Source organism: Natator depressus, chromosome 5 (genome assembly GCF_965152275.1).
Source record: "Natator depressus isolate rNatDep1 chromosome 5, rNatDep2.hap1, whole genome shotgun sequence".
NCBI lineage: Eukaryota > Metazoa > Chordata > Testudines > Cheloniidae > Natator > Natator depressus.
In genome coordinates, this window is record NC_134238.1 from 25681266 (window position 1) to 25696734 (window position 15469).

Below are 15469 nucleotides of genomic sequence, written 5' to 3' on the forward strand. Positions count from 1 at the left end.
ATAGGTGCAGAGAAGTGCCAGTAGGAGGAGCCTGGGAAAGGAGAGACATTCTTATGAGAGGAGACTAAAAGAGTTTTTGGGTCATTTAGTCTAGCAAAACGAAAGCAGAAAATGGATAAGATTGCTCCCTATCAGTACATCAGGAGGATAAACATCACGGAGGGAGAAGAGCTATTTAAGCTAAAGGACAATATTTTCATAAGAACAAATGGATGTAAATTGGCTATAAATAAATTTAGTCTGCAAATTAAAATATGTCTAACCATGAAAGGAGTAAGGTTCTGAAACAGTTTTCTAAAAGGAGTAGTGGTGGCAAACAACCTAGCTAGTTTTAAGATGGAGCTTGATCAGTTTATGAATGGGATTGTATTGATAGGGCTGCATGCAATAGCACAGGATTGACTCAGTGATGCAGGACATTACATCTAGTCCGATGTCCTTATGTAAAATTTATTGTTTTAAAGGATACTGTTTTAAAATCATGATCAATTAAAATAAATGTATTTGTTTATCTCACTATTAACACCATAAAACTGATTAATCTACTTTTCAGTATTTATTCTAAACAGTAGTTTATGCATTACTTTGATCTTAGACAATAAAAAGAGACTAATCAGTTACATTTTCTTTAGTCTAGTCAATTTTACCTTCAGGTTCTCATGAGTTAACACAGTCCTGGAATGATGGCAAATCCTATAGGGCCTGTTTAAAAAATGCATTTTCGGGCAGTTGAAATATGTCATATATTTTATTAGCTGTTAAGCTTTGCAAAAACTAAGTTTTCACTAAAATTAAAATTTAGGTCAAATTTGATCTCACAGTGACCCTACAATTGAAGTAAAAACTTTAGACTTACTTAATGTAGGTTGTGGTAGCATCTAAAATGTGGAAAAAAAAAAATCAAATACAGACGACATAGTTCCTGTTGCTGCTATCTTACAATTTAAAATAATTTTCGTAAAGGAAAAATACTTATCATAGTTTAAATTTAAACCTGTGTTGAAACACTTCAATTACATTTTCCTTCAGATTTCTTTTTTATAAATCTATTCCAAATATTCTTTCTTAGGTTGCAGCTTGTAGAGATACAGGATATGATTGGTTTGAACAACTTCTTCAAAATGTAAGTAATAGTTTTGAAAGACTCATTTTACAAATGTCAAAAGACTCTTAGCATGTTTCATGGAACTAGGGCTAAAATGTAACTCCACGAACTTCTAGAATAGTCCTTTACACTGTTATCCTAATTGTAAAATCTAACATTCTCTTGACTTTTTTGTTACAACCTTTTGACTTTAACAGTTGCATTCTTCCTTTGCCACTGCTTTTGTACCTAAAACTAGTTCTTCTTTGAGTAATGGTCCCTATTGTATTCCACTGAGGGTTTACACGTCCATGCCATGTGTCCAAAGCTGGAGAATTTAAAAGTAGTACTTTCCTTTGGAGTCCGCACATGCGTCCTTGTCTCACCTCACCTCATGGTTTCGTCCAAGGTGATAAAGGGCCGAGTGGATCAACCATATCTCTGGTTCCTTCTCACCTCTGCATGGTTCAAGTCAGAGCTACTAGTGTCCTCTCGTGTATGATGCACATTAAAATCTTTAGAATAGTATACAGTTAGTTTTTCTTGTAGCGTTTGCTGTTTTTACTGTTTTAACGTAGTTTTAACTTTTAGTAATATTTTTGGTAGAACTGAGACTTAGGTGGAATCTGTTTACTATTACCCCTCACCCAAGTACCCACACATGGGCACTGGACTGTGCCAAAGACACCAGGATTTAAAATCTGTGCTTCCTGCCCAGTAATATCCTGTCCATTAATGTAATATTTGCCAGTCTTTCCCAAGCCTTACCCAAGAAAGCCGGGCTTTCCACATTAAGAAGTAGCTCGTGGAAGTCGCCATGAGGCTTCAGGCAGACCCAGACAGGGGGAACCCCACCCTCCCAACATCGGCTTGAGACAGCCAGGAGTGCGCCTCCAGCTATGAAGTTTGAGTCCAGCTCCGGTGGTACCGCCACTAGGGACCCCTTGCTGGGGCCTAGTCAGGAAGTACGGAAGCGTGCACATAAGCATGGCAGTAAGTCTTCCTCCAAACCAAAGAATGACGATGCACCTTCTACGAATGCCAGCCACGGGGAGGCAGTGTTCTCCAACACGCACAAGCATGACAAAAAAACCTCACAAACTGGCAGATCCACCAGTATGGCATACCAAGCCGCACACACCGTCAATGTCGGCCTCCCTTAAGACCAGAGATTTATCAGTTTCAGGAAAGTCCTCCACTCGGGCACTGGTTCTGGCTATGGAATGAGTATCATTAACACCAGGGAGATTGGAGAAAGCACCAGAGCCACATGAACTGTTTACTCTAGTGGCCTTTCACTACCATCCACATCTAGGGATGCCAGATCTCCCACTCAGGACATACCACGGTCAAGACATTTCAACGCATCTTCCTATGGTTTACATGCTTCCACCGGCTCCAGTGGTACTGCCATTGGAACCGGCTTCCTCAGAGGATTCGGATGGAGCACGAGGGCTGCCAATTCCCTAACGCTACTCTGAGTACCCCAAAAGACCACTGGCATCATGGCATTACCCTCCTCCACAACAGCAGAGGAGCCAATGATTTCCCACACCATGGGGCCCTCTGCAGCACCCACAGGATCTGTCCTGCTGGCCCTGTTAGGGAACCTGGCCCCATACCCACCTATAGAACCCACCCATGTCATGAGGGAGGCTTCACCTCTTTCCCCCTCTATGGCACCCTCGAGCAGATGTTTTGAACTGGGTATGGAGGAAGAACCGTTCAGTCTGTTTCGATTGGTACTGCTGGAGCAAGAGCGTTTTTCATTGTCCTGTCCAGATGCTGGCTTTATTTATTATATTTACTCAATATTGACATTAATCTGACTAGTTATTAGTTCTTGAGGTCATCTTTTTTTGCCCATTTTCAAGACAGTGGCTGGGATTTTTCAAAATAGCCTAAGCAGGTTAGTTGCCCAGCCCCCATTTAATTTCAGTGGAATTTGGGTGCCTAACTTCTTATGGCCCTTTGAAAATCCCAGCCTGTAACTACTCCCTTTATTTCTTTCCCAGTTCTCTGGTTGGTTCTTGTATTTGTTGAGAGTGATAGCTAGTGACTGCATTTCTTCTGTTATTACTTGGGGTCTTACTGCAGTATACATGGACCATCTGAAATCCCCAGAAAGCTGGCTGGCCACATTATTTTGCATTTTTCTCTGTATTTTCATCTGCATTAAAAGATACCTTCCTATGCATTAAAACCAAGACTTTCAAAAATGGGTGCCTAAAATTAAGGTCCAAATCCATATTTTGGTGCCTGAACAATTGACCTGATTTTCAAAAGTTCTGCACATCTCTCAGCTTCAGTGACACTAATGGGAGCTGAATATTTGACATTTTTCAAAATCAGGCCAGTTGTTTAGGTGTTGAAATATAAACTTGGAGCCCAAATTTAGACTGCCCATTTTTTTCAAATCTTGGTCTTGATACTTCAATAATATTACTTTTTCCATATAGAAAACATCTCTGTAGCAACTTCAGCAGTTATGTGATTATGAATGCAAGTGGAGGTGGTTGGTGTAATCACTAATGGGAAAAGGGGGCCATGAGACAGTGTCTCGTTGTTAAAATTTAAGGAAGTGTTGTTTATTCCTTCTCATAACACAAGAAGTAGGGGTCACCAAATGAAATTAATAGGCAGCAGGTTTAAAACAAACAAAAGGAAGTATTTCTTCACACAACGCATAGTCAATCTGTGGAACTCTTTGCCAGAGGATATTGTGAAGGCCAAGACTATAACAGGGCTCAAAAAAGAACTAGATAAATTCATGGAGGATAGGTCTATCAGTGGCTATTAGCCAGGATGGGCAGTGATGGTGTCCCTAGCCTCTATTTGCTGGAAGCTGGGAATGGGTGACAGGGGATGGATCACTTGATGATCACCTGTTCTGTTCATTTCCTCTGGGGCACCTGGCATTGGCCACTGTCGGAAGACAGGATACTGGTCTAGATGGACCTTTGGTCTGACCTTTGTTATGTTCTTATGCTACTAAGAGGGGCAAGGAGAAACAAATCAAAACAGATGATAATATTGCACCAGGACAGCACCTCTTACAAGTCACAGATAAGGCACGTGGACAACAGAGAGCCAGTTCAGGCATCAGGACGTGAATAGTGAGTAATAGGGAGTGAGAAAAGACAAAGACAATGGAACATGACTCTGTTAACATTTTGAACATAGGTTTCAGAGTAACAGCCGTGTTAGTCTGTATTCGCAAAAAGAAAAGGAGTACTTGTGGCACCTTAGAGACTAACCAATTTATTTGAGCATGAGCTTTCGTGAGCTACAGCTCACTTCATCGGATGCATGCTGTGGAAACTGCAGAAGACATTATATACACAGAGACCATGAAACAATACCTCCTCCCACCCCACTCTCCTGCTGGTAATAGCTTATCTAAAGTGATCATCAAGTTGGGCCATTTCCAGCACAAATCCAGGTTTTCTCACCCTCCGGTCACTTTGGATAGGCTATTACCAGTAGGAGAGTGAGTTTGTGTGTGTGGTTTTTGGAGGGGGGTGAGGGGGTGAGAGAACCTGGATTTGTGCAGGAAATGGCCCACCTTGATTATCATACACATTGTGAAGAGAGTGGTCACTTTGGATGGGCTATTACCAGCAGGAGAGTGAGTTTGTGTTGGGGGGGGCGGAGGGTGAGAAAACCTGGATTTGTGCTGGAAATGGCCCAACTTGATGATCACTTTAGATAAGCTATTACCAGCAGGAGAGTGGGTGGGAGGAGGTATTGTTTCATGGTCTCTGTGTATATAATGTCTTCTGCAGTTTCCACAGTATGCATCCGATGAAGTGAGCTGTAGCTCACGAAAGCTCATGCTCAGATAAATTGGTTAGTCTCTAAGGTGCCACAAGTACTCCTTTTCTTATTTTGAACATAGTATCTACCTCAGTGATAAGACAATTCTACTTGTTAAACTTTGAGAATGAGCTATACTTACTGCCCTATCCCTTAATTCTTTTAATTGTAGTGCTTTGTTCCTAGATATCCCCCATTCAAATGTAATATTTATTTTGTTAAATAGTTTAATTTTTTGCCTCCACAAAGTGCTTTTCAGGGCTTCTTAGGAAGAACTTGGATAACTTTATATGTATCATGAAATCCTTCTTCATCTATGATTGTTACAAATGTGACATACATTTAAGTGCAAATTATTGGGACGATTCAGTGTATTGCAGTTTATATTAAATCTTAATCATCTCCTGTCTTTCTGTCTGCAATAGCTTTTGAAGTCAGAAGAAGATGCCTCGTATAAACCTGTGAAGAAAGCCTGTACTCAGCTTGTTGATAATCTGGTTGAGCACATTCTTAAATATGAGGAATCTCTAGCAGGTAATATAATTACTTAAAATCCAATAACGTTAATGTATTTTTTGTTATTAAATATATTAAATCATACACTAATGTTTGTAAAAAAATCTATAGTTCTGTTTAAAAAAGGACAGTAGTGGATAAGACAAGGACTGTCTCAAGACATCTAAATTAAAGCTTCCTTTGTTATGATTAAATTGACTTTTAACTGCCATTATTATAAATCTTCCTCTTGTCACTTGAAAAGGATGCTGCTTGAAAACATTTTTTGTTCCTTCATTAAAGTTGTTCTGGTGCTATTATATTCTGGTTCTATCACACTTGGTGAAATATAGAATGTTGTTATAAGGCATAACAAGAACATGGCAGGCATGGATACATTCAAATTAGAAATAAAGCAGAATTTTTTAATAGCAAGGAGGATTAGCTGATTGAACAAACTATCAAGGGAAAAGATGGCTTGTCCAACTCCTGATGTCTTCAAATCAAGACTGGATGCCTTTCTGGAAGATATATTTTAGTGAAACACTATTTATTAGGCTCATTATAGGAATAATTGGGAGAAATTTAATTACCTGTGATATACCAGAGGTTAGACTAGATGATCTAAAGGTACCTTCTGGTCTTAAATCCTGAATCTGTGATGTGCAGGACAGTATAAATTACCACAGGTTATTTTTTCATCCACACATGGTTGTGGTAATACATCCTTTTTTAGCATCTTTTTACCAAGCAGAATACCTGATAAGTCAAAAATTTTAAGACATGTCTTTGCTCTTGTATCCATTTAGAGCTCCTAAATCTTTGAGTAGATAACTCCCATTTGGGATAAATGGTAACTTTGAGTTTCACATTTTGTGTGAAAGAGAGGTTAAGTAAGTTTTGAATGCATTTCTATTTGATATATATTGTAGATATACACTTTAAATACTAGGCTTTATCTTTAAAAGTCTTTTAAATTTTTATAAATTTCGTTTCTTATATTTTTTCATGAAGGGTATAGTTTGTGACAAAATTACCTAACATGTATATTCAAGTCCAACTGCCAGCTTTTGATACAACTTGAAATAGTAGGAAGCTTTGCATTGTTAGAGTAATAGGGAACGTTTGGGTTATTTACAGGCTAGCTGTAGGTGTTGCTGCACGTAGTTCATTTAGTTTGTTTTATCTCATTAAGTAATAGCCTGGTCTATTGGGTTGAGTCAGTTCCTCTTGGGTTCTGTTCCCAGCTTTGACCTGCTGTGTGAGCTTGGACATACTCTCCCTGTGCTTCCATTTCCCTTTATCTGAAGTGGGGATTTTAATGTTACTTAATCTCTCTGAGAGTTAAATAATATTACTGAAGGTTTTTGACTATATAAAGTGCTATATCTGTGATTAGTAATAGTACTATTATTCCTAGACAGGAAACTTGGTTAAATTGGATGTCAGGTTGTAAATACATATCAATAGCTTAAAGGGATGGGGGAAATCAGTAGTAGAACTTTATAGTTCTTAAAAGCATTTCCTCACAAACATTGAAAATATGGAAATACAGCAACTTTAACTCTGCCTCTGTGTCCCACAACCCTGTCCACATAAGAAAGGTACATCTTTAAACCCACAGCTGGTTGATATGTTAATTCAGTGAATGCTTTGGTTTGCCTATAGCCCCTTTCAGCTTGCAGACATTGAAAACTATATCCACTGTGGTTTACACAGCAAAGTATGCATAGCATAATCACAAAGGATATATAGGGCCAGATTCTCATTGCATTGAGACCCCTGTATACTATTCTGGAAGTTTACACTACTTTGGTTACTTTAAGGGCCACTTACACTGCCAAAGCAATATGAAAGAGCCTTAATAGAAACCAGAATCAGGCATATGGGGTAAGATTTCCACAGCTGTAAGAAGCCAGATAGAAAAGGGCTGAAAGGTTTGCATAATTCTAAATGTTGTATGAAGGAATTATTATGATTATGAAGGGATGAGAGGCAGATGCTTTGTATTTATACAAATTTAATAATACTTTCCTTTTATAACAGTGTCTTTGATCCAATAATCGCATTGTACATTACAAACAGTAATTTTGTGTAACAACCTATTAATTAGGTATGTTTTATTATCTATACTTAACAGATGCGAAAATATAGGGGCAGAGAGATTAAACTGTTTGCTCAAGGTGACATAGTATGTGTCAAAGTTTAGATTAGAACGCATGTCATATGAATCAAAAAAAAATTTCCAGTTGTCCTGCCACCCACCCGCCTTCCCCCTTCTTTTCCTATAGAAAAAATGTTGATGTTGCTGTCTTGGTGCGGAAAGATAAACCTCACAAGTAGACTGTAGGACATAGTGTCTGCAAAGTGCATTGAGAGCCTTGAATGAAAGTTTTTATGTACAGCTCCACAAGACAGAACTCAGGGGAGAAATCAAATCAGTATCTTAGATGACTGTATACTAATTCGAGAAGTATGGGGAATAAGCAGGAAGAGCTCGAAATGCTAGTAAATAAACACAACTATGACATAGTTGGCATCACAGAGAGTTGGTGGGAAAATACGCATGACTGGAATATTGGTATAGAATGGTACAGCTTGCTCAGGAAGGATAGGCAGGGGGGGAAAAGGGAGGAGGTGTTGCCTTATATATTAAAAATGTATACACTTGGACTGAGGTTGAGATGGAAACAGGAGACAGACTTGTTGAAAGGCTCTGGGTAACGATAAATTGGGTAAAAAACAAGAGATATCATGGTGGGGTCTACTGCAGACCACCTAACCACGAAGAAGAGGAGGATGAGGCTTTTTTTAAACAATTAACAAAATCATCCAACGCACAGGACTTGGTGGTGATGGGGGACTTCAACTACTCAAACATCTGTTGGGAAAATAACACTGGAGGGCACAGGTCATCCAACAAGTTCTTGGAATTTATTGGAGACCATTCTTATTTATTTCAATATCTTTATTAGGAAAGCTACTAGGGGAGAGGCTGTTCTAGCTTTGATTTTGACAAATAGGGAGGAACTGGTTGAGAATTTGAAAGTGGAAGGCAGCTTGGGTGAAAGTGATCATGAAATGGTAAGAGTTCATGATTCAAAGGAATGGTAGGAGGGAGAACAGCAAAATAAAGAAAATGGATTTAAAGAAGGCAGACTTTAGCAAACTCAGGGAGTTGGTAGGTAAGATCCCAGGAGAAGCAAGTCTAAGGGGAAAAACAATTTAAGACAATTGGTAGTGTTTCAGAGAGATATTATTAAGGGCAAAGAGCATACTATCCCACTGCGTAGGAAAGATAGGAAGTACGGCAAGAGACCACCCTGGCTTAACCAGGAGATCTTCAATGATCTAAATATCAAAAATGAGTCTTACAAAAAGTGGAAACTAGATCAAATTACAAAAGATGAATATAAATAAATAACACAAGTATGTAGGGAAAAAATTTGAAAGGCCGAGGCACAAAACGATATCAAACTAGCTAGAGACCTAAAGGGTAACAAGAAAACATTCTACAAATACATTAAAAGCAAGAGGAAGACCAAGGACAGGGTAGTCCTGTTAGTCAAAGGGGGGGGGGGGGGGGCGAACATGTGGAAATGGCAGAGGTGCTTAGTGACTTCTTTGTTTCGGTTTTCACCAAGAAGGTTGATAGCGATCGGACGTCTAACATAGTAAATGCCAGTGAAAATGAGGTAGGATCAGAGGCTAAAATAGGGAAAGAACAAGTTAAAAATTACTTAGACAAGTTAGATGTCTTCAAGTCACCAGGGCCTGATGAAATGCATCCTAGAATACTCAAGAGCTGACAGAGGAGATATCTGAGCCATTAGCAATTATCTTTGAAAAGTCATGGAAAATGGGAGAGATTCCAAAAGACTGGAAAAGGGCAAATATAATGCCAATCTAAAAAAGGGAAATAAGGACAACCCGGGGAATTATAGACCAGTCAGCTTAACTTCTGTACCCGGAAAGATAATGGAACAAATAATTAAGCAATCAGTATGCAAACATCTAGAAGATGATAAGGTGATAAGTAACAGTCAGCATGAATTTGTCAAGAACAAATCATGTCAAACCAACCTGATAGCTTTCTTTGATAGAGTAACAAGCCTTGTGTATGGGGGGAAGTGGTAGACATGGTATAGCTTGACTTTAATAAAGCTTTTGATACTGTCTCGCATGACCTTCTCATAAACAAACTAGGGAAATGCAAGCTAGATGGAGCTACTATAAGGTGGGTACCTTGTGGAAGGGCATAACAAGTGGGGTCCCGCAGGGATCAGTTCTGGGTCCAGTTCTGTTCAATGTCTTCATCGGTGATTTAGATAATGGCATAGAGAGAACACTTATAAAGTTTGCGGACGATACCAAGCTGGGAGGGGTTGCAAGTGCTTTGGAAGATAGGATTCTAATTCAAAGTGATCTGGACAAACTGAAGAAATGGTCTGAAGTAAATAGGATGAAATTTAACAAGGACAAATGCTAAGTACTCCACTTAGGTAGGAACAATCAGTTGCACACATACAAAATGGGAAATGACTGCCTCGGAAGGAGTACTGCAGAAAGGGATCTGGGGATCATAGTGGACCACAAACTAAATATGAGTCAACGGTGTAACATTGTTGCAAAAACAAAATCATTCTGGGATGTATTAGCAAGAGTGTTGTAAGCAAGACATGAGAAGTAATTCTTCAGCTCTACTCAGTACTGATTAGGCCTCAACTGGAGTATTGTATCCAGTTCTGGGTGCCACATTTCAGGAAAGATGTGGAAAAACTGGAGAAAGCCCAGAGAAGAGCAACAAAAATCATTAAAGGTCTAGAAAATGTGACCTATGAGGGTAGATTGAAAAAATTGGGTTTGTTTAGTCTGGAATAGAGAAGACTGGGTGGAGACATAACAGTTTTCAAGTACATAAAAGGTTGTTAAAAGGAGGAAGGAAAAAAATTGTTCTTAACCTCTAAGGATAGGACAAGAAGCAATGGGCTTAAATTGCAGCAAGGGAGGTTTAGGTTGGACATTAGGAAAAGCTTCCTAACTGTCAGGGTGGTTAAGCACTGGAATAAATTGCCTAGAGAGGTTGTGGAATTTCCATCATTCGAGGTTATGGAATCTCCATCATTTTTAAGAGCAGGTTAGACAAACACCTGTCAGGGCTGGTCTAGATAATACTTATACCATGAGTGCAGGGGACTGGACTCGATGACCTCTTGAGCTCCTTTCCAGTCCTATGATTCTGTAAGATGGCTGAACTGGGAGTAGTTCCTGCTTTTGTCCCCTCTGATCAATCCACATTCTCCAAGACTTGACAGACTGAACTGCTTCAACATAGTTAGAAGCAAAGCAGCTACTTATATAGTGCAAAGGGATTACAAAGTACAGAAATCAGAAAGTTTACAAGGGATCTCACAATCTACAAAGTTCAAATCCAGTAGCAAAAACCTCCAAAATTAATCATCAGCTTTCCCAAAAATGCTCAAAGGCACACTCATGTTCACTAGCTAGTCTCATTAACCAAGCTACATTTTGTGGAAACTTCTCAGTGACCTAAAAACAAAACAAATTATTTCATATTAGGAAAGTTTTTGTTATGAGTCCAAGTTTTGTTTGCATTATTCTGTTTTACATTCATTACAGAATCATTGGCTGAGCCTGTGGTCTGGAAAAATAAGTGGTTTAAAAATTAATGAAAACTTCAAAGGAGCTTTACTTATTATTTTGCATATTTTCTTGATAATGTGCTTACATTTTTGTCTGCTAATCCAAGTTTTCTTATCTAATGAGGAATTTATATGCCATTTTTTCAAAGATACATTATCAGTGAAAGTGATTTTTATATGTTGTGTTTATTTACTATCCAGTTTTGTTATTGAAAGAACAGTCCTTGAATTGAATATATTTAATGTATTTTCTAATTTTTGCAGACTCTGACAACAAGGGTGTGAATTCTGGTCGCTTGGTAGCTTGCATAACCACTTTGTTCTTATTCAGCAAAATCAGGCCCCAGCTAATGGTCAAACATGCCATGACCATGCAGCCATACCTTACCACTAAATGTAGTGTAAGTATAGGAAACTAAAGTCTTCTTTCATCTCAATAATTATGGAACTCAAGGGTTATCTTAAATGCATGATGAAATTGAGGGTGGGAGTGTAAAAAACAGCAGCAATATTTCCACTACATGGCTGTTTTCAGTCCTGAAGATATGAGAGAACCTTTTGTAATCCATACATCTCTAATAGGAGTGTTTTTTTTCCAAAAGTATTGGACGCAGAGAAAAGTCTGCCTTCAAGGTTTCTTACTTTCTTCTCCAAGGGTGAACTGCAAAGGTTTTGTTAAAAATTAAAAACATACTTATTAAGGTTTAAAAAAGAAAATAAGTAGAGGGTGTTATATTTTAAATGTATTTAACCTTTATTTTAATAATATTTACTTCCTGGTTTTGTACACTCCTCAGCAGAAAACTGACCAATGTGCCATTATGGTATGAAGTTTCAGATAGTCATCCAATTTTGCATAAATATATTAATACTTAATGCAACTATTCCTCTGTAAAGTTCAACCCACTTATTCACTATTTGCTCTATATTCGATAGCCGTTCAATTTTATGTATGTATCCTGTTAATTTCAACCTTTTATCATGATTTTGATTTTTCCAATTACCACAAATACATAATCAAGCTTAATATTATAGTAACCGTTAGCTAGTTTCAGCATTTCACCTCAGTCATCATTTTTTCCTCAAAACTAAAAATCCCAATTTTGTCAGTTTTTCATACATAAACTCCATTCCCTTTCTTTGCTTTACATTTACACTGCTGCTTATGGTAGCAAGTTGGTAAGGAACCCATTGTGAATGTTGCTGTTTGTGTAAGGTTTTGTGTAAACTACTAGTGTGAATTCCTCCCCCCCCCCCCCCCCCGGAGTAAAATGTAGTTCTGTCACTGATTTCAGAATTTCATTTCTGGTCTTTTAATCTGAGAATTCCTGTTGTCATCTTAATAGTTAATTATCTCCAGGTCTCTTCCCCATTCACCTGCCTGTGGATGGAGGACATCATGATAGCAAGCCTGTCATCTAGCAGTATTTACAAAGTACTCTTGGTGTTGTATGATTAGATGTAGTCTCTTCTCATTGACTAGTATACCAAGCTGTCCTGAGTGGGGTGGAGGGGATTTAAATGCTGCAACATCTACTCAGTGGACTGTACACAAGCTTCAGTTATGCAGCTTGAAGTGAATCCTAAAATCATTTAGCTGGTAATTATAGCGTATCCCATTGTGATTAATGGGATGCACACTGGGAAATTGTAACTTGTATTGTCAAAGGGTTAATAAAACACTTTAGTGTATATGAAGTGAACTGGCAATTAATACTTGCTTTGATAATTTCTTCTCTAGATTCCTCACGTATGGCATGTGTACTACTTTTAGGCCCACTGGCTAATAACCTTTCATCAGATCAGGTTTTTTAAATCATGGTTTCTGAAATGTCCTAAACACTGTCTTTATCTATATTTGTAGTTAAATCACATTCAGCCCCAGATTATCTTCACCTGTTGCTAGTACCTGGTATCAGCAATGGGTCATTTTCTAGGGCAGAGGCTCTCAACCTTTCCAGACTACTGTACCCCTTTCAGGAGTCTGATTTGTCTTGCGTACCACCAAGTTTCACCTCACTTAAAAATTACTTGCTTACAAAATCGGACATAAAAATACAAAAGTGTCATAGCACACTATTACTGAAAATGTGCTTATTTTTTCATTTTTATCATATATTTTATCATAAAATAAATCAGCTGGAATATAAAAATTGTACTTACGTTTCAGCATATAGTATATAGAGCAGTATAAAACAAGTCATTGTCTATATGAAATTTTAGTTTGTACTGACTTCTCCAGTGCTTTTTATATAGCCTGTTGTAAAGCTATGCAAATATCTAGATGAGTTGATGTACCCTCTGGAAGACCTCTGCGTACCCCCAGCGGTACACGTACACCTAGTTGAGAACCATTGCACTAGGGCAGAGAAGCCAGAAGAGTTCAAAGATTCCTTCTAGGACTTCAAAGGAAAAGTCAGAATCCAAAGTCCTACTGAGCCTGTGTGGAATACTCCCAAGCTTCAAGATGGAGCAGCATCAGTTCTGATGTATCATTTTTGAGAATCTTGGTACAGACAACCCCAAACTTCTTCTCTTTTCAGAGCTGAAATAAATTAGGTTGCATTCCTAGCCTATCATGCTGACCATGTTACCTTCTCCTGGAGTCCCTATTCAGGTTCCTCCTCCTTCATTGTATATAATGCAAGCTTCTTTGTTTGTCCTTTTAAAGTCCCTACTAACTAAAGTTTCTGCTGACTACTCTTTGGAAATCTATGGAACTTTTTTAAACAGAGAAAACAATAAGAAGCTGTTTAATACTTTGCTGAGTAACTTTAAATAACATTTTTTATTTCACCTACTCTTGTCTCTTAAAATCAAATCCTCCCACTTGTTTGAGTTCTTTCTCCTTCTCCTTTGAGAACCTCCCCTCCGGTCCCCCTAGATCTTTAGTCTTCCCACACCATCCTATAAGTGGCTGGAAAGGAGAATCTCTTTGCAACATAAAGGGGGTCCAGAACCCCTTCCTCCCCACCCCATGCAGCCACTCTAGAGAACTTAAGTGATACAGAGGGATTTACATGGTCCCTGTGCCTCTGGGTGAATATTATCCATTGCAACTATATTAAATCCATGATAGTTATCAAAATGTTACATTTTATTAAACAGTGTATACCTGTGTATTAAGGTATATAGGTGTGTACCTTTTTCATGATATGTTATCAAATATTTAAATTCAGAAAACCTAGTTACTCTGTATTCCCTCCTATGTGCAGAATTTAAATTAAGTGACAGCATTCCTGTTATGCTTAGGATATATCATGACATGTTTTGTAATAATTAATTACAAAATAATAATTACCAAAGACAACATGAAGAATATTTTAACCATAAAATAAAACTTACTTTTCACATCAATAACTTTTATCTTTACAAGAACAGTTATCTCACCTGGACTCATTTATTTCCTCGTGAAAAAGTATTGGATTAGTAATTAAAGACAACGGTTTAAATTTGATGATCATAGCATAGCAATACTTTTGAACATAGTAACAAATTTAAATTGTTGTCTTTAAACCCTTAGCCAAACTTTTTCTATGGGGAAGTGCTACCTAAAACATACTTCACGGGAAAGTTAGATCTTTGAATATCAGTGTATACTTTTACTGAAAAACTGTGATTTATTAAGTTATTCTCAAACCTGAAATAACATTAGAAATACTTAGTTCTTATACAGGAAAATGGTGAAAATGTTTAATCATTGTAAATGTTATTCTTACAGACTCAAAATGATTTCATGGTGATCTGCAATGTTGCAAAAATCTTAGAGCTGGTGGTGCCATTGATGGAGCATCCAAGTGAGACCTTCCTTGCCACTATTGAGGAAGATCTCATGAAACTTATAATCAAATACGGCATGACGGTAAGATTTAATTTCTACTTTTTAAATTAATGTAATGGTTTTGGTTCAGTTTGATGTGGAATATGTAGAAATTATTTAAGATGAAAGCATGAACATTTCTTCCCTGTTAATGTTTGAATGGCAGTTATGAAAAACTGGCTGTACCTGTGATAGTGTAAATGGCCAACTAACTTTCTTGATCTACCGGAGTTTGTGTATTTATTATTACACTTTAGTTGTTATGTACTTGATCTGAGATTTTCAAAGTAGTCTTGAAGATTTAGACCTTTATCTTCTGTTAGTTTTAAATAAATAATATGTTTTTATATCTCGAGACTGCTTTGAAAAATCTCTATCTTGATTTCTAAATAAATGGTTATAAACATTTTCTGTCTTATCTTCAGGTAGTGCAGCACTGTGTGAGCTGTCTTGGGGCTGTTGTAAACAAGGTTACTCAAAATTATAAATTTGTGTGGGCCTGTTTTAATAGATACTATGGTAAGTTAAATATCAGAGCATACTATTATTAAACAATTTTATAAAAGTTTTGGTTATGCATGTCATTTCAGG

At 37.7% G+C, this 15469-nt stretch overlaps 1 protein-coding gene across 2 annotated transcripts in view; it reads left to right on the forward strand.

The window, feature by feature from the left end:
• Positions 1–15469, forward strand: part of NIPBL (NIPBL cohesin loading factor) — a 296004-nt gene that overhangs the window by 260345 nt on the left and 20190 nt on the right. For both annotated transcript variants that reach the window (XM_074952486.1, XM_074952487.1), the window contains exons 32-36: positions 1070–1123; positions 5326–5434; positions 11323–11459; positions 14780–14920; positions 15304–15397. In XM_074952486.1, the coding sequence (XP_074808587.1) occupies positions 1070–1123; positions 5326–5434; positions 11323–11459; positions 14780–14920; positions 15304–15397 (535 nt within the window). The remainder of the gene's footprint in view (positions 1–1069; positions 1124–5325; positions 5435–11322; positions 11460–14779; positions 14921–15303; positions 15398–15469) is intronic.